The 25265-nt window shown below is 49.1% G+C and overlaps 1 protein-coding gene across 1 annotated transcript; it reads right to left on the minus strand.

The window, feature by feature from the left end:
- Nucleotides 1–1598: 1598 nt before the first annotated feature.
- On the minus strand, nucleotides 1599–12893 carry LOC123371284. The gene is made up of 2 exons (XM_045018703.1): nucleotides 12259–12893; nucleotides 1599–1743 (listed from the first exon to the last, which is right to left on the minus strand). Exons 1-2 carry the CDS (start codon nucleotides 12885–12887, stop codon nucleotides 1650–1652), a joined length of 723 nt encoding a protein of 240 aa, XP_044874638.1. The 5' UTR covers nucleotides 12888–12893; the 3' UTR covers nucleotides 1599–1649.
- Nucleotides 12894–25265: the final 12372 nt, after the last annotated feature.

Consider the following 25265-nt stretch of genomic DNA (forward strand, 5'->3'; position numbering starts at 1 on the left):
AGGTTTTTGTATATTGCCATTCCTAATATCTGATTTGTGTCTTTATATCCTTTTCCGTAGAGACTGTCCAGTTTGACCGATGTACATAGCAGAGGGGCATTGCTGGCATATGATGGCGTATATTACATTGGTGGACGTGCAGGTGAATGAACCGGTGATGGTGTGGCTGATCTGGTTAGGTCCTGTGATGGTGTCGCTGGTGTAGATATGTGGGCAGAGTTGGCATCGAAGTTTGTTGCATGGATTGGTTCCTGAGCTAGAGTTACTATGGTGCGGTGTGCAGTTACTGGTAAGAATATGCTTCAGGTTGGCAGGTTGTCTATGGGCGAGGACTGGCCTGCCACCCAAGGCCTGTGAAAGTGTGGGGTCATTGTCCAGGATGGGTTGTAGATCCCTGATGATGCGTTGGAGGGGTTTTAGCTGGGGACTGTATGTGATGGCCAGTGGAATCCTGTTGGTTTCTTTCTTGGGTTTGTCTTGCAGCAGGAGGCTTCTGGGTACACGTCTGGCTCTGTTGATCTGTTTCCTTATTTCCTCGTGCGGGTATTGTAGTTTTGAGAATGCTTGGTGGAGATTTTGTAGGTGTTGGTCTCTGTCTAAGGGGTTAGAGCAGATGCAGTTGTACCTCAGTGCTTGGCTGTAGACAATGGATCGTGTGGTGTGCCCGGGATGGAAGCTGGAGGCATGAAGGTAGGCATAGCGGTCGGTAGGTTTCGGTATAGGGTGGTGGTAATGTGACCATCACTTATTTGCACCATGGTGTCTAGGTGTATATGACATTTCTATTTTATTTCCAAATCATTTTTGAGCCATCCATAGCCAAGAAGATTCTGAACAGGAAAACAATGTTTCTTCATGTTGGGATCACTCCAAACAACTGCAGTTTTCCGTTAATTCTTCTGAAAAAAAGCAACTTCTGAACTGAAGGCTCCATTAGGAATCAAAGCCCAAAAAGCTCATTTTATTTGGGAAAATGATCAGACTGATAAAAGAAGAGGTCTATAATTTAAATCCCAATTCATTCCTAACTAGGGATGCTAGTTACAGTGCAATCATGCAGACGTAACATCAAATTGAAATATCTGCAGTGGCACAAGTGTAACTGTTCAGTAAAGCAAGGCTTATGCTTTTATTATGGCAGAAGTAGTATCCACTGGAAATTTGTCCCAACTGGAGCAATTAATGGCCAGCCAATGATGTATCTGAACTGGTACAAACTCATAGTGTAGACAAGGAAAGTTGTGATTTGTATTGACCAAGCTTTGCTTGGTTTACGGCATGAGGCCTCATTTGAGCACTATGTTCCAAATTTTACTAGAATGTGGTGTAGCAACACAGTTTTGTGTGTGAATTACACAGTGTGCAATCTAGCAAATTAGTAAGGATGGGGACAGGACCAAAACCGGAGTTTACCATGCCAAGCAACTAACTATAACAGAGATTATGAAATGACAAAGTAAGAAATTACAGGTCAGATCTGCAGCTGGCGTGTATCTGCACAACTCCAATTACTTCAGTGAAGCTATGCCAATAAACACTAGCTGGGGCATGGCCCTGTGCATTCAAACTGTGAGGCCCATCTCCAGAAAAATCTCACAGGTTAAGTTTGTTATTTTACAAGGTTTTATTTGTTTAAATTCAAGTTTTTACTAGTTCTTTTTATTCCCATTCCGGCGCCGTGGAGTCATCTTTACATGTAAGTGCACAGATATTGGTGTTGCTCGTGTCGAGGTTTTTGCTAGTCTGCAACAAAAAGACAAACAATAAAAGGAAAGGGGTTTAACTATCCATGCCTTGTGATATATACTCATTTTCAATCCTTAGGTGGTGCCACCTCATTTTTTGGCTGGGACTACTATAAAATATGGTAACAGATTATTCAGAGCTGCTTAAAAGATCAGGACAACCAGTTCTTGCCAAAATTAATGGGTTTTTAGCACCAAATCCCCTAGGTTTGTAAACCTCACTTGGTATAGGTCAACACATCTGAAAATTTTGACAATAACATTGGGCAAATTCTAATTTTCTTTTTGGCGCACTTCTGCAAAACTTGCTCCTCAAGATTTTGCTCTAGGCAAACAAAACCCAAATCTGAGGTGCTTTGGATATAGGACCCTTACATCCACATCCCCACAGTTTCAGGGCATAATAGATAAATGCTTCAGGCTCTGACCCATCTCTAGCTGCCAAGCATCTCAAGCTGCCAATCAGGGTTCAAACCGAATAATTTGTTTAGGAATGAGGGCAAGATAAGGCATTGCTAGGTCGATTCTCTGCCAGGAAATGCTGCTTATTTGGAGCAACTGGAGTCATTCCAAAGGAGAAAAGAAATTACTCTCCAAATATAAATAAATCATAATAAGAATAAGAATGTTTTAGTAGATATATAGTGCTTTTCATCTTGAAAGCACGTAATGTTAAAAGTAAAATAAATACATATATCTGGTTATCATAAAAAAATAAAAATACACCGATTGCCTAAAGAGGATGAGCACATGAATAACAATCCAACATTTTAGGTGCATTTAAGGGAATACAACCTACTCTTCAGTTAAAAATTCAATCTTTCTTGACAAACAAAAGAGCTATGCACTGAACGTTATAACGAACTCTTTCAGACAATTGAGAAACCCCCCAAAAGCCACCCCATTACCAGTCTCCAGACATCCAGACCCTTGAGTGTGTAAACAGGGGAAGTGATTTTGCCTCTGAACACAGCATTGGTGAGACCAATACCAGAATACTGCATCCACACCGATGCCATATTTTAAAAAGGATGTCAAAAAATTGAAGAGGATGCAGAAAAGAGCCACAAAAAGGATTTGAGGGCTGGTGAAAATGTCTTGCAGTAAGAAACTTAAAGAGCTGCTTAGCTTATCAAAAGGCAGATAGAGAGGGGACTTGATTACAGTATCTAAGCGTATGTCTTCACTATCGCCGGATCTGCGGGCAGCAATCGACTCAGCGGGGATAGATTTATTGTGTCTAGACTAGACATGATAAATCGATCCCCAAATGCTCTCCCATCGACTCCTGTACTCCAGCTCGGTGAGAGGCACAGGCAGAGTCGACAGGGGAACGGCAGCAGTCGATGCACCATGGTGAAGACATCATGGTAAGTCGATCTAAGTATGTCGACTTCAGCCATGTTATTCATGATCCTAACTTGGATCGATCCCCTTCAGTGTAGACCTGGCCTAAGTAAAAACAACGAGGAGCCCGGTGGCACCTTAAAGACGAACAGATTTATTTGGGCATAAGCTTTCATGGGTAAAAAAAACCCCACTTCTTCAGATGCATCTAAGTACCTTCACAAGAAGAAAACAACAGGTACTAAAGGTCTCTTGAATCATCAGAGAAAGACAGTACAAAAACCAATGGCTGAAACCTGAAGCCAGACAAATTCAAATTAGAAAAAAGGCACATTTTTAACAAGGAGGGTGATTAACCATTAGAACAAACTACCAAGGGAAGTGGCGGATTCTCCCTCTCTTGATGTCTTCAGATCAACATGGGATGCCTTTCTGGCAGGGCTGTCAATTAATTGCAGTTAACTCAAGCGATTAACTCAAAAAAATTAATCACAATTTAAAAAAATTATCACAATTAATCGCACTGTTAAACAACAGAATACCAATTGAAATTTATGAAATATTTTTGGATGTTTTTCCACATTTTAAAATATATTGATTTCTATTACATCACAGAGTACAAAGTGTACAGTGCTCACTTTATATTATTTTTATTACAAATATTTGCACTGTAAAATGATAAACAAGAAAGAATATAATATTATATGGAGATATACCTAGCTCATAGAACTGGAAGGGACTTTGAAGGGTCATTGAGTCCAGCCACCTGCTTTCACTAGCAGGACCAAGTGCTGATTTTGCTCCAGATCTCTAGGTGGCCCCCTCAAGGATTGAACTCACAACCCTGGGTTTAGCAGGCCAGTTCACCTTGTACAAATACTGTAGCACAGAGGTTCCTCAAACTGTGGTCCATGAGTTCCATTCAGGTGGTCCATGGATAGTTCCTCTAAGGTGTGTGTCTGGGCAGCCGCATATGAGAGAAAGAAGAGCCACCCACCTAATTAGTGGAGCCACACAGGCGTGGCTCCGCTAATTAGGTGCCTGGACCCTGGAGAAGACGCACATGTAAGGTGAGTCGGTGGCCTTGGGGGGAATAGGGCATAGGTGGAAGGGGGCAGTGGAGTGAAATGAGCGAGTGCGGGGAACTTGGGACATGCAGGGCTGAAGCAGCCAGAGAAAGAGGAGACTTTCCCCAGCTCCAGGGCTGTGCCTGCTGGGGAGAGATGGCCCTCCTTCACAGCCTCAGCTCTATGGCTGTTGCGGCAGGGGAGAGAGCCCTCTCCTTCCCACCCCCAGCTCAGGGGCTGCTGTGGTGGGGGAGAGAGGGCACATCCATTAGAAAGTTAAAAGACGGTTACTCACCGTTGTAACTGTTGTTCTTCGAGATGTGTTGCTCCTATCCATTCCAGTTAGGTGTGCGCGCCGCGCGTGCACAGCTCTTCGGAAGATTTTTACCCTAGCAACACTCGGTGGGTCGGCTGGGCGCCCCCTGGAGTGGCGCCGCTATGGCGCAGGATATATACCCCTGCCGACCCATCCGCCCCTCAGTTCCTTCTTGCCGGCTACTCCGACAGTGGGGAAGGAGGGCGGGTCTGGAATGGATAGGAGCAACACATCTCGAAGAAAAACAGTTACAACGGTGAGTAACCGTCTTTTCTTCTTCGAGTGATTGCTCCTATGCATTCCAGTTAGATGATTCCCAAGCCTTACGTAGGCGGTGGGGTCGGAGTTAGATGTTGCAGAATGCAAAACTGCTGAGCCAAAGGCTGCATCATCTCTGGACTCTTGGGCCAATGAGGCAAAGGTGTGGACCGAGGGCCAGGTAGTTGCACTACACATCCCCTGAAAGGGTACGTGAGCCAGGAAGGCAGCAGAGAAGCCTGAGCCCTGGTGGAATGTGAAGTAAGGTGGCTCTATGGAACATGGGCCAAACCCCAGGAGGTGCGGGTGCACGATGTCATTGAAGACGAAATCCTCTAGGAGGAGACAGGCATGCCCCTCGTCCGGCACGCCAGCACGACGAAGATTTGGGGACGTTACGAAAGGGCTTTGCCCGCTCGATATAGATTGCGGATGCCCTACGGACGTCTAGGGAGGGCAATTGTTGCTCTCCTTGCTATAAGTGAGGCTTCAGAAAGAAGACCGGAAGGAAGATATCCTGGATGATATGAGAGGCTGACACCACCTTTAGGGAGGAAGGCCGGACATGGTCACAACTGCCCTTGTCCTTGAGAGACACAGTATACCATGGGTCCATCGTGAGCGCCTGAAGCTCGGAGACTCGTCTGGCCTATGGAAAGGCCACAAGGAAAAACTGTCCTCCAGGACAGGTATGTCAGCAAGGGCTTGAATGGGCAATCATAAAACTGGTTAGAACCAGGTCGAAGACCCAGGTTTTGGCAGGGGCCAACTGGGGGGGTATAACGCTCCAAGCCCTTGAGGAACCTAGAAACCACAAGGTGTAAGAATACGGAGCAGCCACTCTCCGCTGGGTGGAAGGGAGAGATGGCTGCCAAGAGTGCCCTTAATGAGGACCGCGCCAGGTGCTGCTGTTTGAGAGACCAGAGGTAGTCCAAGACAGACTGGATCGGGACCTTGGCAGGAGAAACATTGTGCGTTTCGCAGCAGCAGTAGAAACGCTTCCACTCTGCCAGATACGTTAACCGAGTGGAAGATTTCCTACCACCCAGGAGAATCCTGTAGAACCGAGGCAGAACAATGCAACTGGGATTGGTTTAGCCACGCAGCAGCTATGCTGTGAGGTGCAGGGATTACAAGTCTGGGTGGTGAAGCATGCCGTGATCCCGCGTTATGGGGTCTGGGCAAAGAGGCAGGGAAATAGGGTTGGCTACTGACAGGGGTAGCAACCTGGTGTACCAGTGCTGCCTGGATCGCTCCAGCATAACCATGATCAGGTGCGCTCTGTCCCTTCGGAGTTTTGGCAGGACCTTGTGAACCAGCGGGAACGGTGGAAAGCGTACAGCCGATGGCTCATCCACGGCATCAGAAAACACCTCCAAGATCGAGCCCGGGGAGAGGCCTTGGAATGAGGAGAACTTCTCTCTCTTTTCGTTCTCGCGAGAGCGAAGAGGGCTATGCGGGGAAAGTCCCACTTCCGAAAAACGGAATGGAAATGTCCGGAGGAAACGACCACTTGTGAGATAGGAAGGATCTGCTGAGGTGATCCGCCAGCTGAAATGCCTGGTATACAAGGCAGACTGCTCTCAGCTTTCGGACATTGATGTGTAAGGCCAGCTCTTGAGCCGACCGAAGGCCGTGAGTGCGAAACTGACCCAGGTGAGCACCCAGCCGAGAGATGGGGTGTCTGTCATGAGGGACCCCGAGGAGTGAATGGAACAGCATCCCTGGATACACCAGGGAGGGCGCTGACTCCCGGTCGAGGGAGCCTAGGATGCTCAGGGGGAACGAGACGACCATGAGAATGCTATCTCTGCCCGGGTGGTACACCAAGGTGAGCCACGATTGAAGTGGACGGAAGCGAAGCCTGGCATGTTTGGAAACAACGTGCAGACAAGCATGTGACTCAGGAAACCTAGGCAAGTGCGAGCCAAAGTTGTCGGGAAGGTCCGTAGACCTTGTACAAATGTTACCATCGCCTGCAACCGAGGCGGAGGTAAGCAGGCTCTGGCAAGACTGGAGTCCAGGATGGCCCCAATGAATTCTATTCCCTGTGTGGGAATCAGAGTGGATTTTTCTATTGATCATCAGGCCTAGACACAGGAATAGGTCCATGTCGATGCCCACATGACTGGTAACTTGGGCTCGGTGGTCCCTCTGGAAACGACGGTAGGCACGAAACCGGGGGTACCTTCTCTGTGGAGGAGAAATGGCGACGTGAAAATACGCGCCCTTCATATCGAGGGCAGCATACCAGTCTCCGGGATCCAAGGATGGGATGACGGTCCCCATGGGTACCATGCGGAACTTATCTGCATCGTGAACTTGTTGAGTCCCGCAGATCTAGGATAGGTCTGAGACCTCCCTTCGCCTAGGGGATTAGGTTTCGTCCTTAGGTACCTCCTGTATAGCTCCGATGAAGAGGAGCGTCCGCACCTCTTACAAGAGGAATCGCTCATGAGAGGAGTCCCTAAGAGGGACGAGGATGGGTAGGCTTTTGCCCCATTGGCGGTTAGACGGACCCTAATTTTGGCTCCTTTGGGGTCCTGATTGACGCCTACGACCGCGTAAGCGACGCCTGCTGGCAAAGTCCTGGCTTTGTCTAGGCGCAGGGTAAGAGCGGTCAGGCTGGGGACGGAAGGGTCGGCGCTGAAGCACCGGTGTGTGCATGTCGAGAGTGAGTGGAAAGTGACCCTGTTGCCCTTTAGGCTTTGCAGCCTAGGGCCAGTTTTTTCAGAGAACAGGCCTTTGCCATTGAAGGGCAAGTTCTGTATAGTGTGCAGCAGCTGCGAGGGAAGGCTTGATAACTGGAGCCATGAAAAGCGCCTCGTGGCAACACCCGAGGCCAGAGTCGTGGCAGCGGAGTCAGCTGCATCCAACGAGGCCTGGAGGGAAGCTCTCGCTAGCGACTTCCTTTGTTCCAGGAGGGCATCAAACTCTTGACGGGAGTTCTGAAGAACCGACTCTGTAAATTTGCCCACCGCCACCCATAGTAGCGGCTAAGCAGGGCTTGCTAGTTTGCTACACAAAGTTGCAGGGCACCCGCCGACTACATCTTACGGCCCAGTAAGACCCTTCGGCTAGCCTCCTTTGCTTTAGGGGCTGGTGCCTGCTGGCCATGGCGTTCCGTCCCCTTGCGGGACTGGACGACAAGGGAGCGGGGGAGGGAGGGGTAGATGTACCTATAGGTACTCGTACCCCCTGGATGATACCATGCACTTGCGTTCCGATCAGAGGAGGGCCCGAGCAGTATGTTTCTGCCCCCGCCTCATCTGGGGAGGAGGCAGAAGAAAGGCCAGGGACAAGCGGGTCCTATGTGGGCTCGCGCTCCTGGACGACCTCCTGAGCCGGTGGGATCTGGGAGCCCGGTGGCTGAACCGGGGCTTGCTCCATACCGGTCGGAGGGGGACGGCTAATTGTCGCCTCTGGCACCCAGAGCTCCGACGGAACGGAGCGAGATGGGATCACCGGTACGCCTCTGGCGTGGTAGTACGCCCAAGGTGACTAGAAGGACCACTGATAGGTCTCCTGGAAGACTGTGGAGGGCACATCGGAAAACAGGGTATTGCGCATATGAAGTGTCCGCACGTGGCAACACTGATGCGTGGCTGGATGGCCCTGAAGGAGCTGAAGAACCTTTGGTAGAGTCTCCTTCTCTAACTGACGTCGCTCGACGCAGCCCCGGGGATTGGTACCGGGAGACATACCGGTACCGAGAATGGGACCTGCCACCGGATCTGTGCCGGGCGGTCGACCGAGAGCGCGAGGCTCGATGTTCAGGAATGGCTACGGGAGTCTCGGTGCCTGGGGCGGTGCCGGGAGCGGGATCGGTGCCGAGTGTACCGGGCCAGCGAACAGGACGCCGACCGGTGCCGCAAGTACCAAAGGCACCGAAATAGAGAACGGTGCCGAGACTGCGAGCGGTGTCGGGACCTCGATCGGTGACGGGACCGAGAACGTCTGCGGGACCGTGATCGGGAACGGTGCCGCTCTGCGGTACCGACGCAGGGTGGCGTGAGCAAGACAGGCTCGCCGATAGACAATATAACCCGCACCGGCGGTGTCAGGGGTTAAAGCAGCGCAGGCTCTGCCCTTGCCATCAACTCCCTCGCTGTGGAAATGTTTCCAGCGTGGAGGGAATAGTGAGCTCGACCACAGCTCGCACTGGGGAGCGTTCAGGTGCTGGACTCGACGGCTCTTGCGTGTCCGGAGTCTACGGTGCTGATACTGTCGGTGCCGCAGCAGGTACCGGTGCCAGGCAGTACGACGTAGTAGAGCGCTCAGGCTGCGGAGCGGGCGGCTCGGACGCAGCTTGAAAGCGAGCTCGACCACGGTCCGTACCGGGGAGCTTTCCAGCACCGGACTCGATGGCTCTTGCCTGGCCGGAGTTAACGGTGTGGATACTGTCGGTGCCGCGGCAGACATCGGTGCCGGGCGATCCGACTGAGCATAGCGCTCGGCTGCGGAACAGGCGGCTCGGACGCAGTGGCATAGCGAGCTCGACCACGGTCTGTACCGGGAAGCTTTCCAGCACCGGACTCGACGGCTCTTGCCTGGCAGGAGTTAATGGTGCGGATATAGTCGGTGCCGCAGCAGACATCGGTGCCGGGCGATCCGACTGAGCATAGCGCTCGGCTGCGGAGCAGGTGGCTCGGACGCAGCTTCATAGCGAGCTCTACCACGGTTCGTACCGGGGAGCCTTCCAGCACCGGACTCGACGGCTCTTGCCTGGCCGGAGTTAATGGTGTGGATATTGTCGGTGCCGCGGCCGACATCGGTGCCGGGTGCTCCGACTGATCATAGCGCTCGGCTGCGGAGCAGGCGGCTCGGACGCAGCAAGTATATCGTGCCTCTTCATCCTCCAGGAGAGGGAACCATGCCGAGTGGACGTCGGAGCCAGCGAGGGCCAGTGCCGAGAGGCCTTGGCGGTACCGGTGATCCGGTGCCGAGGGAGCGCTCCTTGAAGACTAACCAGCGCTCGGCGCCAAGAGCGGAGGAGCAAGAGCTGCCTCCCTCAGGAGCTGCTTGAGATGAAAGTCCCGCTCCCCTTTGTTCTCGGATTAAAGGCCTCACAAATGCGGCACTTATCTGCTAGTTGAGATTCCTCGAGGCACTTAGGAGAGGATCTCTTGTCGGCATCGGCTTGTGGCCGGCCGAGCAGTGTAGAACCCTGAGGACCGGGCATCGGACCCGGCACCGGGTGAGGGGAAGGGGATAAACCCCGAACCCCTGAAAATAAATACTACAACAAATAAAGTTAACTACAACTATAAACATCTGAACTATATACTAAACGAGAGAAAGTACGAGTAGCTAGGGAAGTGGAGGTCAGCTAAGCCGCGCTCCACTGTTCCAACGGCTGTCACGGGCGGGAAGAAGGAACTGAGGGGCGGATGGGTCGGCAGGGTTATATATCCTGCGCCATAGCAGCGCCACTCCAGGGGGCGCCCAGCCGACCCACCGAGGGTTGCTAGGGTAAAAATCTTCCGAAGAGCCGTGCACGCACGGCGCGCACACACCTAACTGGAATGCATAGGAGCAATCACTCGAAGAAGAACACTACTGATATTAAAATATGAGTTGCGCGCTTTTATTTGTAGAACAAAAAAAATTAAATATATTTTTTTAAATACAGTATATCGCTTTTATCCAAAGCACTTTACAATAGTTAGCTAATTGTACAAACAATATTTGGAAAGATCATTAAGTGGTCTGCCGAAACCCCCAGAAATTTTCAAGTGGTCCGCGGGAAAAAAAGTTTGAGAACCACTGCTGTAGTGCAATCTCTTTATCATGAAAGTGCAACTTACAAAGGTAGATTTTTTTTTGTTAAATAACTGCACTCAAAAACAAAACAATGTAAAACTTTAAAGCCTACAAGTCCACTCAGTCCTACTTCTTGTTCAGCCAATCACTAAGAGAAACAAGTCTGTTTACATTCACAGGAGATGCTGCTGCCCGCTTCTTATTTACGTCACCTGAAAGTGAGAACAGGCATTCACATGGCAGTTTTGTAGTCGGTGTTGCAAGGTATTTATGTGCCAGATATGCTAAACATTCGTATGTCCCTTCATGCTTCAGCCACCATTCCAGAGGACATGCTTCCATGCTGATGACGCTCGTTAAAAAATAAGGTGTTAATTAAAATTGTGTGACTGAACTCCTTGGGGGAGAACTGTATGTCTTCGGCTATGTTTTCCCCATGTTCTGCCATATATTTCATGTTATAGCAGTCTCGGATGATGTCCCAGCACATTTGTATTAAAAATACTTTCACTGCAGATTTGACAAAACGCAAAGATACCAGTGTGAGATTTCTAAACACAGCTACAGCACTAGACCCAAGGTTTAAGAATAAGAAGTGCCTTCCAAAATCTGAGAGGAACAAGGTGTGGAGCATGCTTTCAGAAGTCTTAAAAGAGCAACACTCAGATCTGGAAACTACAGAACCCAAACCACCAAAAAAGAAAATGAACCTTCTGCTAGTAGCATCTGACTCAGATGATGAAAATGAACATGCATCGGTCCTTTTTGCTTTGGATTGTTATCAAGCAGAACCCATCATCAGCATGGATGCATGTCCTATAGAAGGGTGGTTGAAGCATGAAGGAACATATGAATCTTTAGTGCATCTGGCACGTAAATATATTGTGATACCGGCTACAACAGTGCCATGCAAATGCCTGTTCTCACTTTCAGGTGATATTTGTACACAAGAAGTGGGCAGCAGTATCTCCTGCAAACTGTAACCAAGTTTGTTTGTCTGAGTGATTGGCTGAAGTAGGACTGAGCAGACTTGTAGGCTCTAAAGTTTTACATTGAAAAATAAAACAACGCAGTTATATTTTTGTACATAATTCTACATTTGTAAGTTCAAATTTCATGATAAAGAGATTATACTACAGTACTTGTATGAGGTGAATTAAAAATACTATTTCTTTTGTCTTTTACAGTGCAAATATTTGTAATAAAAAATAAATGTAAAGTGAGCACTACACTTTGTATTCTGTGTTGTAATTGAATCAATATATTTGAAAATGTAGAAAGCATCCAAAATATTTAAATAAATTGTATTCCATTATTGTTTAACAATGCAATTAATCACGATTCTTTTTTTTAATCACATGATTAATCAGGATTAATTTTTTTAATCACTTGACAGCCCTAATTTCTGGAAGAGATGCTTTAGCCAAACAAGTTACTGGGCTCAGTACAGGAATAACTGGGTGAAATGTAATGGCCTGTGCTATACAGAAGCTCAGATTAGATGATCGAATGGCTCCTTCTGCTCTCAAATCCTCTGAATCTATGGATACAAAGAATGTACTGGTGGTACAAGAGCTACAGGTTTTTCTGAAGAGATGAGTAAACGGTAAATGACTTCACAGCTAACTTTCAACCCAATCCTTTCAAATCTGCACAAAACCGAACACTGTATTAGCTTTCTACAATGCTGATCTAGAAGAAAAGATTGGATGCTCAGCCCTGCAGCAGGGAAAGTATGGCAGAACTAGCTTTTTCTACTTACTTCTTTGATGCTGCATGCTCAGTGACCTTCTTTACCACCCCAGTACCTTGTGGGGGCAAAGTCTTGCTCTTCACAACTGGGAGTTCTTGATATGAAGTTTGCACCTGGGCCTCGGTACATAAACGGGATGAACGCCACTTCTGCCCCACAGGTATTTCAACAAGTGAGGTCTGCACCTGGGCCTCGGTATATTCAGGGCATGGAAGCTTCAGCTCTACCTCCTCCTTCAGCATCTCCTCTTCTAATATTTTAACATCTGGAGGAGTCAGAGGTGCTGCTTTCTCTTCTGTTATTTCAACCCTGGTGGTTTGCATCTCAGCCTGTGTTTGGGATAGGGAAGGAGCCTTCTCTTTTGCCTCTGGCAGTTCAAGCCTGGAGGTTTGCACCTGGGCTTCCACTTGTAGTCGTGATGAACGCCACTTATTCCCTGCTGGTATGTCTACATACGAAGTTTGCACCTGGGCCTCCATCAGTGTTAGGGGGAGGGGCTTCTCTTTGATTGGGGTTGTGGGCATCTCATCCTCCAACTCTGGTACTTCAAAATACGAAGACTGGATGTGAACCTCAGTTTGTGATGGGGAAGGAAAGGTCATCTTTGCGTCTGCTTCTGCAAGTTTGGAGGTTTGCATCTCGACCTCAGTCAGTGAGGGGGAAGGAGGCATCTCCTCCACTTCCGTTACTGCAAGTTTGGAGGTTTGCACCTGGGCTTCAGTTAGCGATGGGGAAGAAAGCGTCTTCAGTAACTCAATACTTGACGTTTGCACCTGGGCCTCAGCTTGTAGCCGTGTCGAACGCCACTTATTCCCTACTGGTACATCTACAAATGAGGTTTGCACAGCAGCTTCAGCTACGGTTTTGGTGAGAGGCTTTTCTTCTATTGGGAATGAGGCTTCCTCCACCTCCGTTTCTGTTATTGCAAGTTCAGAGGTTTGCACCTGGGCCTCAGTCAGTGCGGGGGAAAGAGGCACCTCCTCTGCTTCTGTTACTGCAAGTTTGGAGGTTTGCACCTGGGTCTCAGTTAGCGATGGGGAAGAAAGCGTCTTCGGTAACTCAATACTTGACGTTTGCACCTGGGCCTCAGTTAGCGATGGGGAAGAAAGCTTCTTTAGTAACTCAATACTTGACGTTTGTACCTGAGCCTCAGCTTGTAGCCGTGACAAACGCCACTTATTCCCTACTGGTATGTCCACATATGAGGTTTGCACAGCAGCGTCAGCTACGGTTTTGGTGAGAGGCTTTTCTTCTATTGGGAATGGGGCTTCCTCCACCTCTACTTCTGTTATTGCAAGTTCGGAGGTTTGCACCTGGACCTCAGTCAGTGAGGGGGAAAGAGGCACCTCCTCCGCTTCCGTTACTGCAAGTTTGGAGGTTTGCACCTGGGCCTCGGTTAGTGATGGGGAAGAAAGCTTCTTCAGTAACTCAATACTTGACGTTTGCACCTGGGCTTTGTTTACTAAGAGGGAAGAAAGCTTTTTCAGTAACTTAATACCTGAGGTTTGCACTTGGGCCTCAGCTTGTAGCCATGTCGAACGCCATTTATTCCCTGCTGGTATGTCCACATATGAGGTTTGCACAGCAGCGTCAGCTACGGTTTTGGTGAGAGGCTTTTCTTCTATTGGGAATGGGGCTTCCTCCTCCTCTGCTTCTGTTACTGCAAGTTCGGAGGTTTGCACCTGGGCCTCAGTTAGTGAGGGGGAAAGAGGCACCTCCTCTGCTTCTGTTACTTCAAGTTCAGAGGTTTGCACCTGGGCCTCGGTTAGTGAGGAGGAAAGAGGCACTTTCTCTGCTTCTGTTACTGCAAGTTTAGAGGTTTGCACCTGGGCCTCGGTTAGCGATGGGGAAGAAAGCTTCTTCAGTAACTCAATACTTGACGTTTGTACCTGGGCCTCAGCTTGTAGCCGTGTCGAACGCCACTTATTCCCTGCTGGTATGTCCACATACGAGGTTTGCACAGCAGCTTCACTTTGAGTTGTGGGGACAGGCTTTTCTTCTACCGGGAATGGGGCCACCTCCTCCTCCGTTTCTGTTAATGCAAGTCTTGAAGTTTGCACCTGGGCCTCGGTTAGTGATGGGAAAAGAGGCACCTCCTCTGCTTCTGTTATTGAAAGTTTGGAGGTTTGCACCTGGGCTTCCTTTTGTGAGAGAGAAGAAAGTGTCTTTAATAATTCATGATTTGAGGTTTGCACTTGGGCCTCGGCTTGTAGTCGTGTCGAACGCCACTTATTCCCTGCTGGTATGTCCACATACGAGGTTTGCACAGCAGCTTCACTTTGAGTTGTGGGGACAGGCTTTTCTTCTACCGGAAATGGGGCCACCTCCTCCTCCGTTTCTGTTAATGCAAGTCTTGAAGTTTGCACCTGGGCCTCGGTAAGTGATGGGAAAAGAGGCACCTCCTCTGCTTCTGTTATTGAAAGTTTGGAGGTTTGCACCTGGGCTTCCTTTTGTGAGAGAGAAGAAAGTGTCTTTAATAATTCATGATTTGAGGTTTGCACTTGGGCCTCGGCTTGTAGTCGTGTCGAACGCCACTTATTCCCTGCTGGTATGTCTACATATGAGGTTTGCACTTCAACTTCAACAAATAATGGGAATAAATTCTTCACCTGCATGTCTTGAAAGTCAAGATCTGGGGTCTGCTCCAGGGGTTCACTTTCGATGGGGAATAAACTCTCCGTATCTAGTACTTCAATAAGTGATGTTTGCACCTGGGCCTCCGTTTGCGATGGCAATGAAGTCTCCTCCTCTAATATTTCAAGATCTGAGGTTTGTACCTGGACCTCACTTTCAAATGGGAGGAAAGTCTCTTCGTCTGGTAGTTCAAGATTTGAGGTTTGCACCTGAGCTTCTGTTTGTAATCGCGACCAACGCCACCTATCTCCTGGTGGTATTTCGACATAGGAAGTTTGCACCTGGACATCAGCACAGAATGAGTCTTCTGCAATTTGCTGTAAACGACAAAAACCAAACCCCCATAAATATGGCCATCAACTTTTCAAAGCAAAAATGAAGCTCCTGTGATGTTGCCCTCCATATGTTTTATGGAAATATGCTTATGAGTGTAAATATGATGTAACAGGAACATGCTTTATGCAAAAGGTCTCTTGTAAGGTATCATAACAAAGGTTATAACCTACTGAATATATTCCTCCTATTTGTATGTATGTATCATTCTTGTATCTGAAGCTAGAAAAATATAAAGTAAAACTCTGGGGTCCTATTGTAATTATGCAAAGTGTTGGCCATTGATGGTGGTTTAGAATCTTGATGGCTCTCATTGACTAGGACAATTGGTTGTAAATGGCTCTGTTTACTTGCAAGCCTTCCTGTGTTTGTTTAAGCCAGCCCAGGAAGAATGGAGGCTGGGGGGGTCTCACAGGACATGTGACCATGTCACATGATGCTGAAATCCATCTTAAATCTGGTACTTTTCCATTTAGAAGGAGGATGGGGACCCAGAGAAACAAAAGATTCCTGACTTGGGCCAAAGCTATAAAAAGGGGTAGAACAGAACAAAGGGGGCTGCCAGTCATGAGAAATCCCCTAGTTACCACTTGAGCTGGAACTAACAAGGACTGTACCCGGGGAAAGGATGGGGCCCAGACTAGGAAGGCGTCTAGTCTGTGAAAGAAGCTTATTGGAATATCTCTGAGGGTGAGATTTTACCTATAAACAGTTTCTTAATGTATTAGGCTTAGACTTGCGATTTTTTGCTTTATTTTGCTTGGTGACTTACTTTGTTCTGTCTGTTATTACTTGAAACCACTTAAATCCTATTTTTGATACTTAATAAAATCATTTTATGTATTAGTAAACCCAGAGTAAGCGATTAATACCTGGGGGAGCAAATAGCCGTGCATATCTCTCTATCAGTGTTATAGAGGGTGAACAATTTATGAGTTTACCCTGTATAAGCTTTATACAGAGTAAAACAGATTTATTTGGGGTTTGGATCCCATTGATTGTTGGGTGTCTGGGTGCTGGAGATAGGGGACCTGCTGAGCAGTTTTTGGTTAAAGTCTGCAGCTTTGGGGGTGTGGACCAGACCTGGGTCTGTGTTGCAGCAGGCTAGCATGTCTGGCTCAACAAGGCAGGGTTCTGGAGTCCCAAGCTGGCAGGGAGAGTGGGCTCAGAGGTAATTCCAGCATGTCAGGTGACAGTCCCAAGGGGCTCTCTGTGATGGAACCCGTCACAGTGGTGCAGTCAGCAGGATCTGTGCACAGCTGATAGCTTTGAGACACTGGTAGTGATTTTAAGTGAGTTTTAAGTGTGGTGGCCAGAAAACAGAAAATGGATACTGGTTTGTTATTTTCTGTTTGCTTATTTCGAGTAAAGGAAATAGAGGCAGGAAAATTAACAAAAAAAGTGAGAGTGAAGCTCCGAAGAAGCTAGAACTGCACAGGTTTCAGACTGTTGAGAAGGAAAATGAACATAAAAGACAGATGGAATTAAGACAAATGGAAACTGATGAGCAAATTGCCAGGGAAAAAGCTGCTCACGAAAGAGCCATGGAAGCCCACAGCTTAGCCCAACAAGCTGCTCAAGAAGAGAGACAGCATGCTCAGGAGAAGGAGGAAAGAGAGAAGCAGCTAACCCTGGAGTTAAAAGACAAAGAAATTGAAGCCTAGATTGCGGCCCAGAAGCATGAACTGGCTGTAATGGAGTGGAAGAGGCAAAACCCTCCAGCAGCTGGCCCCACTTCCCCAAGAATCCACAAATGGGAACGGTTATGCCCTCAGTATGACAAATCCATTGATATATTGCTGAATATTTCATCACCTTTGAGAGACCGTGCACTCTACATGCGATTCCTGAGGACCAAAAAATGACCACTTTGGTTGCAAAATTGACTGGGAGAGCTCTGGACATATTCAATAAGATGCCTATTGCTGATGCTTCAAACTATGGTAAATTTAAGGAACTGGTTTTGAAACCGTTCCAGATTACAACTGAAGCCTACAGGGTAAAATTCAGGAGTCTTAAGAGGGGATCTGGATTGAGTAATGTGTCTTATGTAAATGAAAGGGAGGGATTTGTTAGACAATTGGGTGAGGGGGAAAGGCATTACAAGCTTGGAAGAAATGTGTGATTTGGGTTACTCAGGAACAGTTCCTTAATATGTGCAGTGATGATGTAAAATAATATTTGTGGGACAAAAAGGTGGATGAAGTGGGTGAATTAGCTGGGTTTGCAGACTCTTTTGAGCAATCACAAGCTGCAATTTAAACATAAACCGCTGGCAGAGGGGTACAGGGTTGATGGAAAGCAAAATCATCGTTTTATCCATGGGAAAAAGGAGGCTGGACGTTTGTAGTAAGAGGAGGCCCTGGGATATAAACCTTGGTATCAGAGGCCTGGTATGAGGCCTGAACTAAAGGAATGGTCAAGACTTTGCTAACATAAAGCAGAGTTAAGCTGTGAGCCAGAGGCAGGCCCTGCTCACAGAAGCTGGCAAGGAAGGGCTGATGCTGCAAAAAGAGACATACCTAAAAGGTCCTGGACACCAGATATCAGAACATTCACATACTCGTACACTCCACACAGATAACAAGGAACAGGCTGACCCATCCCAATGACAGGGCCAAAAGGGGACTATGATGGATAGAGTTGTTTTGTTCGAACCAACATGTACAAGGTGAGAGGCGGCACCTTGCTACGTAGAGGGGTTGTACCTTGCTGCGTAGAGGGGTTCCACCTCCGTACGTCAGGAGTGATGTGTAACTTGTTTGTACCTGTGTATAAGAATGCATCCCTGGGGCAGTGTCTTTGTCCAGCCTAGAGGGCAGTGGAAAGTCCCGCCACTGACTGAGCTGAGTCCATTGCCGGGGGCACATACTCGTAGTATGTCCTGTAGAGTAAAGTCTAGAGGGAACTATTACTGTGCTTCGTTTGACAATAAACCTGGCTGACGTGCCTTCGTACCTTACTAGAGTCTGTGGTCATTGGGGGTTGTCTCGGGGTCTGCTGTGTTAGAGATCTGCAGAGCTGAGATAGCACACAGCTGACTGATATCAACATTGAACAGAGAAGAGCACCACACCGGTAGCATCTGACGACAACGTTCATCTCCCCATTCCCCTGTTACTCGTCCAAAGTCTCCTGTACAAGCAGAGGAGCCCAGAAGGTTCTATCATTGTAAGTCCACTGAGCACCCGAGGAATAAATACCCTTGTCTGAGTGGGAACAGGCATCAGGTAAAACATGAAGCTGCTGCTTCTCAGCGCACAGGGGTATCCCAGGCTACTGCCTCTTACCACACAGGATTTGTAACGGTTGCTTTTACACGACTAAGCAGTGAGCATTTTCATGCTGTTAAGTTTAATGACAAAGTGCTTCAAGGTTTGAGGGATACTGGTGCAGAAATCTCTGTGGTCAAGATGGACCTGATCCAGCAGAAGGATTTGTTACTAGGACAAATGGCAGAATTAGAATTGGTGGGAGGTTACAAAGTCTTTGCACCTTTAGCTAAGGTACACATGGAAACTGGTGATTTGCAGGCTGAACTGACTGTTGCAGCGGTGGCACACAATTTTGCACCGTTTCTACTGGGGAATCATTTTTTTGATGTGGCAGAATCTGTCCCATGGTTTGTTAGCAGCACGAAGGAATTTTGTGCTGAAGGCCCCAGAGGGGAGAGTAAAGTCACATGTGCTGCTGGGGAAATAGGAGAGTGTCTGTTTAATTCCTTGGTAGCAGTGGAAAATGGGCCGTGTAGCTCTGGGGCTCAAGACAGGTCCCTGCAGGAAGGACTGGATAGAGCCAGCTCCTGTCCTGTGATCATCTCCCTGGGGGAGGGGGATGTTCCACCTTGTAACAGGGATGCCTTCCCAGCTGACTGCCAGGAAGTTGCAGGTCAGCAGGGGACAGGTCCTGCCTTGGGGTGCACAGAAACATGAATCCCGGAGATGGAAGTTGGGATCCTGACGACCGCTGCAGTGGAAACAACCCCAAGGGCTCTGTAATCCCAAGCTGAGTGAAAGGTGGGGGATTTTGCTGGCCAGCGAAGGGTGAGCCCACAAGGCAGGGTTCTGGAGTCCCAAGCTGGCAGGGGAAGCGGGCTCAGAGGTAATTCCAGCATGTCAGGTGACAGTCCCAAGGGGGACTCTGTGACCGAACCTGTCACAGCTCCACAGCTAGAAAGTCCTTCACCCCTGCTGGCTTGGCACAGCAACCCACACAAGCCAACAAAATGGCAAGAACAGCCAAAGAGACCTACAGTGGGGTGAAACCTATCACCAAAGATTTTGGATGGTGGGGGAAACACATGAAACAAATCAAAGGACAAATAAATTCCAAATCCTGTTAGAAACAGGAGGGCGGGAGGAGCTGTAGGATTTCATTATGTGCACAGTGGAAAAAGATAAAAACAGAAAGACATTTTATTCTTGAAATCAATGGAAGAATAAAATTACTTTTATATCCCTTGACGGTGTTTCTTTAAATTTTAAAAGGACTCATTCTCTGTAGCATAACAATGAACTGCAAGCTATTAAGAGCTAAATTCTGATACAGGTACTCCCAATGAATAGGACCTTACTCCACAAGTAGCACCTGTATGAATAAACGGGACTACTTCCAGAGTACACTAGCATTCCGCGTGCAGTAAGGGTATCAGGGGCTAGCCTTACATGATATATATTGTGATTTTCAAAAGCGCCTAAGAGAGGTAGATGCCCAAATCCCATTAAAATCCATGCGCACACACAGATAGGGTAGGACATATCGAAAAGGCTAGTATCTTTCTGGGACGTACTAACAGGAGTGTTATTTGAAAGACACAGAAAGTAATTGTCCCACGGCACTGGGGAGGCCTCAGCTGGAGTACGTGTCCAGTTCTGGGTGCCACACTTTAGGAAAGATGCAGACAAACTGGAAAGAGTCCAGAGCAAAGCAACAAAAATGAGGTTTAAAAAACCTGACCTGTGAGGAAAGGTTAAAAAAAATGGGCATGTTTAGTCCTGAGAAAAGAAGACTGAGGGGAGACCTGATAACAGTCTTCGAATATGCTAAGAGCTACTACGAAAGAGGATGATTCTCCATGTTCACTGAAGGTAGAACTAGAAGTAATGAGCTTAATCTGAAGCAAGAGAGATTAGGAAAAACTTTCTAACTATAAGGGTAGTTACGCTCCGGAATACTCTTCCAAGGATGGTTGTGGAATCCCATCACTGAAGGTTTTTAAGAACAGGCTGGACAAACACCTGGGGATGGTCTAAGTTTACTTGGTTCTGCCTCTCAAGATCCCTTCCAGGCCTATAGGTCTATGATTTCTATGATATTATAACCCAAAGGCACTCCAGATGATGTCTATGTTTATCATAGTGAATTTAGCAGAGAGGCTGTCGGAAAGATGCGACTCAAAGTGCACACAACCCATGTGATTATATATAACACATGCTGCGTCATGCATTATTTACTTAGAGCATACGTAATTAAAGCTACCACTCACCACAGGTGCTTCTGCTCATGCAAATATTTACCTGTTTTATTTCTTCTGCCTCCTCAGCAGGTTCCTCTGGCTCAACACTGTTTAGATTTATACTGCAACACGGGATGGGACAGAGAGATTCAGAGCCTGTTAATCTCTCTGTAATGGTGCATTTAATTAATACAATAAAACAGGGGTCCCCAACGCGGTGCCTGCAGGCACCATGGTGCCCGCTGGGGTATCTATGTGCGCCCGCCTACTGGCCGCCACAGAAGCAGCCGCTGAAATACCGCCAAGAACCAGCGTCATCAAGAAACGTCACCGCTGAAATGCTGCTGATTTTCGGCGGCATTTCGACGGCAACGCCTCTCGACCAGGGCCGCCCAGAGGATTCCGGGGGCCCGGGGTCTTCGGCGGCGGGGGGCCCTTCCGTTCCAGGACCCGCCGCCAAAGTGCCCCGAAGACCTGCGGCGGGAGCCCCCCGCCGCCGAATTACCGCCGAAGCGGGACCCGCCGCCGAAGCGCAGCCCGGTCTTCGGCGGTAATTCGGTGGCGGGGGGGGGTCCCCGCCGCAAGCCTTCGGGGCACTTCGGCGGCGGGTCCCGGAACAGAAGGGGCCCCCCGCCGCCGAAGACCAGGCTGCGCTTCGACGGCAGCGGCGGGTCCCGCTCCCCCCGCCCCGGCCCCGGCCCCAGCCTCTTACCCGAGCGCATCTCCGGCGGGGCCTGAGCTCCGTCCCGCTCAGAGCCGCGTGGTGAGGGGGCGGGGCTGTGAGCTCCACGCCGAGCGGAGGCAGCTGCCCCGCCCCCTCCCCACGCCGCTCTGAGCGGGGCGGGGCTCAGGCCCCGTTGGAGCTCCCAGCCCCGCCCCCTCACCACGCGGCTCGGATCGGGGCGGGACTCAGGGGCTCGGCCGGAGACTCGGCGCTTGATGCGCTGAGGCTCCAGGAGAGGGGCGGAGGCGGGAGCCTCCGCTCTTCTCTTGGGGGCCCCTGCGGAGCCCGGGGCCCGGGGCAAATTGTCCCCTTTGCCCCCCCCTCTGGGCGGCCCTGCTCTCGACAACGCTGGTTCTCGACAGCAGGTCGGCAGCGACGCCTCTTGATGACGCTGATTCTCAGCGGCTGCTTGTCCGGCGCCCGCCACACTAAAAGGTTGGGGACTCCTGCAATAAAATAATGCGTAGCTATCATAATACACAACACAGAAAATCTGTAAAATAGGAAGGACACGACCCCAACAGATTCTAACAATTTTGGGGTGACTTCAAGCAGAATGTCTTTCCCTCACGTTTGGCACAGGAAGGAATTATACTTGTAGAGGTGCTGTGCTTTCTCCCTTGCCACCCCTTATGTGTAGGAAAACCTCCTCATACAAATGCATGAAGTTGCCACCCTATATTCTTTCAGTCCCTCCTTAAAACCCAACTCTGCCAAAACACCTATAAATCCCTCCTGTCTGGCGTTTTGGCAGGCAACCGGCAAGTTGAGACTTAAGCTTTCCTGCTAAACCTTCATTTTATTGTTACTTCACCTTCCAAACTTCAACCCAACACCCTCTCTGCAATCCACATTTGTTTTGTCCACCTAGCACATCCTGTCATATGTGAAATCCTGGTCCCAGTGACGTCAATGAGAATTTTGCCATTAACTTCAATGGGGCCAAGATTTCACCCCTAGATTGTACACTCTCTAGGCCAGGGACTGGAGATTTTGCTACACATCTCTATACCTACAAACAGCAAAACACAAAACTGTCCTTTCTGAATTTCCATCTTTAACAATCCAGTGCTGAACATGCTTTCTGGATGGAGGGCCAGAGGTGATGGCACAGGTGGTTTTAAGACCTCTTTGCAGCGAAATCTTCAATCACAGGGCCAGCTGGCTGTCAGTCTGGCCCCCAGCATAAAGTAGAGCAACCTCAAGGCTGTTCTACTTCATACTTGGCTGCCTACAGTCCCACACCCCTTTTTGTCTAGCCATGCCATCTCCCACTGGTGGAGAGCTGCTGGAGGAGCACCAAGCCAGTCCCCAGCCCCAGGTGCAGGGTTCATGTCGGGGCAAGGGGCACGAAGGGGCTGGAGCCAGAGCATACTGTGCTCCAGTTACTCTCTGCTTGGCTGGGTCCTTGAGGGCTATGGGAAACGGAGTGTGGGCCAGCAGCGGTTCTCAAACTGTGGGTCAGGACCCCAAAGTGGGCTGTGACCCCATTTTATTGGGGTTGCCAGGGCCAGCGACCCAGGGCTGAAGCTGAAATCGGAGCTCCACCTCCACCTGGGGTGGCAAGAGGCCTGGGCTCCGGCCCCATCTCCCCCCACTCAGGGCAGTGAGAGGCCCAGGCCCTGCCCCTCCTCCCCCCCGGGGATCACGTAGAAATGTTGTTGTCAGAAGGGGTCAGGCAGGGCCCAGAGGACGGAGAACAAAGCCGACCTCGAGCTCCTCCACCCTCCCCTGTGCTGGGCGTAGGACAGAGAGCTCAGACTGGCGCTGGGCTCTCGCCTCATGATTTTACCTCAGCTGGTGGAGCTTGAGCCGACGGCCCCTTGTTGTGTCTGCTGGGGGCAGGGCGCCCTGCTCTGGACTCACTCACACTCTCCCCTGGCCATGCCTGTGGCTGGCTGGAGGCCCTGAGAGTCCCCTGGTGACTCCTCTCAGCTCAGACCGCACCGTCCCTCCCACACACCCAGCCCAGCGGAGCCTGTCCAGGCCTGGCTCTGCACGGAGCCCACTTGGCCACCGGGGCAGCCAGGGTGCTAGCACCAAGGGCAGCAAGATGGCCTCTTTTCCTTGTGGGCACCCTGCCCGTGGAGCCACGGAGAGGGCACAGCTGGATGCCGCAGGGCCTTGTCAGCAGCCAGGTAAGACAGACACAATGAGGGGCAAATTGCTCGGGGGCCTGGCTGGGGGGAGGGAAGAGGACTTAAGAGGGAACAAGGTGGAGGGACAGCAGCTCCAAGAAGGAACATGGGGGTTCCCCTTGAGCCCTTCTACTTCCATTCTGCCCTTCCATGAAGGGGGAGATTGGCAGGTCAGTCCCAGTCTCAGTTTGGGTCACTCTGTCCCAGCAGGATAAGCTCTGTGCACTCAAACCACCTGCACCATGTCCCTGAAACATGCCACAGCCAGGGCTGGGATATCCATACAGACCGTAGTATCCTCGTACTGCATTAGTAGCTGATGGCTGTGAACACTGTCCCTAGTATGCAGGAAGGTCAGGCCCAAGCTTTGTCTGCTTTGAACAGGGTCAGATGGTAAAGAGTTTGGGACCTGCTGGTCCAGCTAGGCCACCATTTGCTGACTTTCAGAGTGTTGCAAGGAACTATTATAAACATGCTATTTCCAGGAAGATGGGTGAATGGGAGAGAAGGGCTAAGGGGAAAGGCTTTGGATTTTATGGATTGGGAAGAATCATTATGGTTGAACTGAGTCAGTTTGAACTTTTGCATGTAATTGATGGCATTGTACAGGACTTGGGAGCACTGGAAAAGTGCATTTGATAAGGATGAACACACAGTATTACTGTATTGTATTTCAGTTACCAACTTTTTGTTAAAGACAAAAATAAATTGCTGATAGTTCATTTTCTTACATAAGGATTAAAAGGGAGCATAACAAATGCAAGAGGTAAGGGACTACAGCAGAGCTATGAGGAAAAGGGAATAAACAACATGCCATAATCACAGCATCTTCCTCACTTCCTTTCGTAAAGCATTGTGTAGTGTTCTTGTGAGCAATTAAACAGCTGCCGTGTTCTACCACAGAGGTGGCTGCATTTCAGTGAAGGATGAAGTGAGCCCTACATACTGTTATGCATAACTGTGCCCATAACCAGTCACACATTTAATACCTTCTGACAATCACAAACTGCATTGCTTTTACAAAATACCTGCAGCAACTTTGTTTAGCAAAGGTAATAAAGGTAATAAAGCACCTTTCATCTCAAGGTTTCCTGAAGTGCTTTACAAGATTATAGATGCAATGTATTGTTAAACTGTCTAACACCACTCAGCCCTCCATCAAAGGGCAGAACAAAGCCATGGAAAGCAGAACTGTTCTGGAAATGCCAACATCTCCCTATTAAAAGGGCCCCTTCTCTCCCCTCCTTCCCCAGGGCCATGTGTTGTCTCATACCAGACTTACAACTAAGGCCTTGTCTACACTAGATGGGGTGCCTATTTAGCTATAGTGGAAAAACACTCTTAGGGGAGACACAGTCTATACTGTGTGGCAAAGTACCTTCTTCTCCTCAGCAGGCTCAGTTCTTTTTAGCCTCAGGGTACGTCTTCACTACCCGCCGTATCGGCGGGTAGCAATCGATTTCTCGGGGATCGATATATTCATCTCATCTAGACGCGATATATCGATCCCCAAACGCGCTCCTGTCGACCCTGGAACTCCACCAACCTGAACAGCAGTAGCGGAGTCGACATGGGGAGCCGCGGACATCAATCCCATGCTGTGAGGACGGTAGGTAATTCGATATAAGATACTTCGACTTCAGCTACGCTTCTCTCACCCCTCCATGCAGGGGAGGGTTTAAAAAGGTCACAAGCAGTTGGAGCCAGCTGAACCTAATTAGTTCCCTGGTAA

This window comes from Mauremys mutica, chromosome 5, assembly GCF_020497125.1.
Source record: "Mauremys mutica isolate MM-2020 ecotype Southern chromosome 5, ASM2049712v1, whole genome shotgun sequence".
Taxonomy (NCBI): domain Eukaryota; kingdom Metazoa; phylum Chordata; order Testudines; family Geoemydidae; genus Mauremys; species Mauremys mutica.

What these genes read in the sequence shown, in the direction of transcription:
- LOC123371284 (XM_045018703.1), bottom strand. Translation starts at nt 12,887, where the DNA reads ATGCAAACCTCCAAACTTGCAGAAGCAGACGCAAAGATGACCTTTCCT. An exon ending in GAGCATGCAGCATCAAAGAA is followed by an intron (nt 1,744 to 12,258) that starts GTAAGTAGAAAA and finishes TTTTTGTTGCAG; the next exon opens with ACTAGCAAAAACCTCGACAC.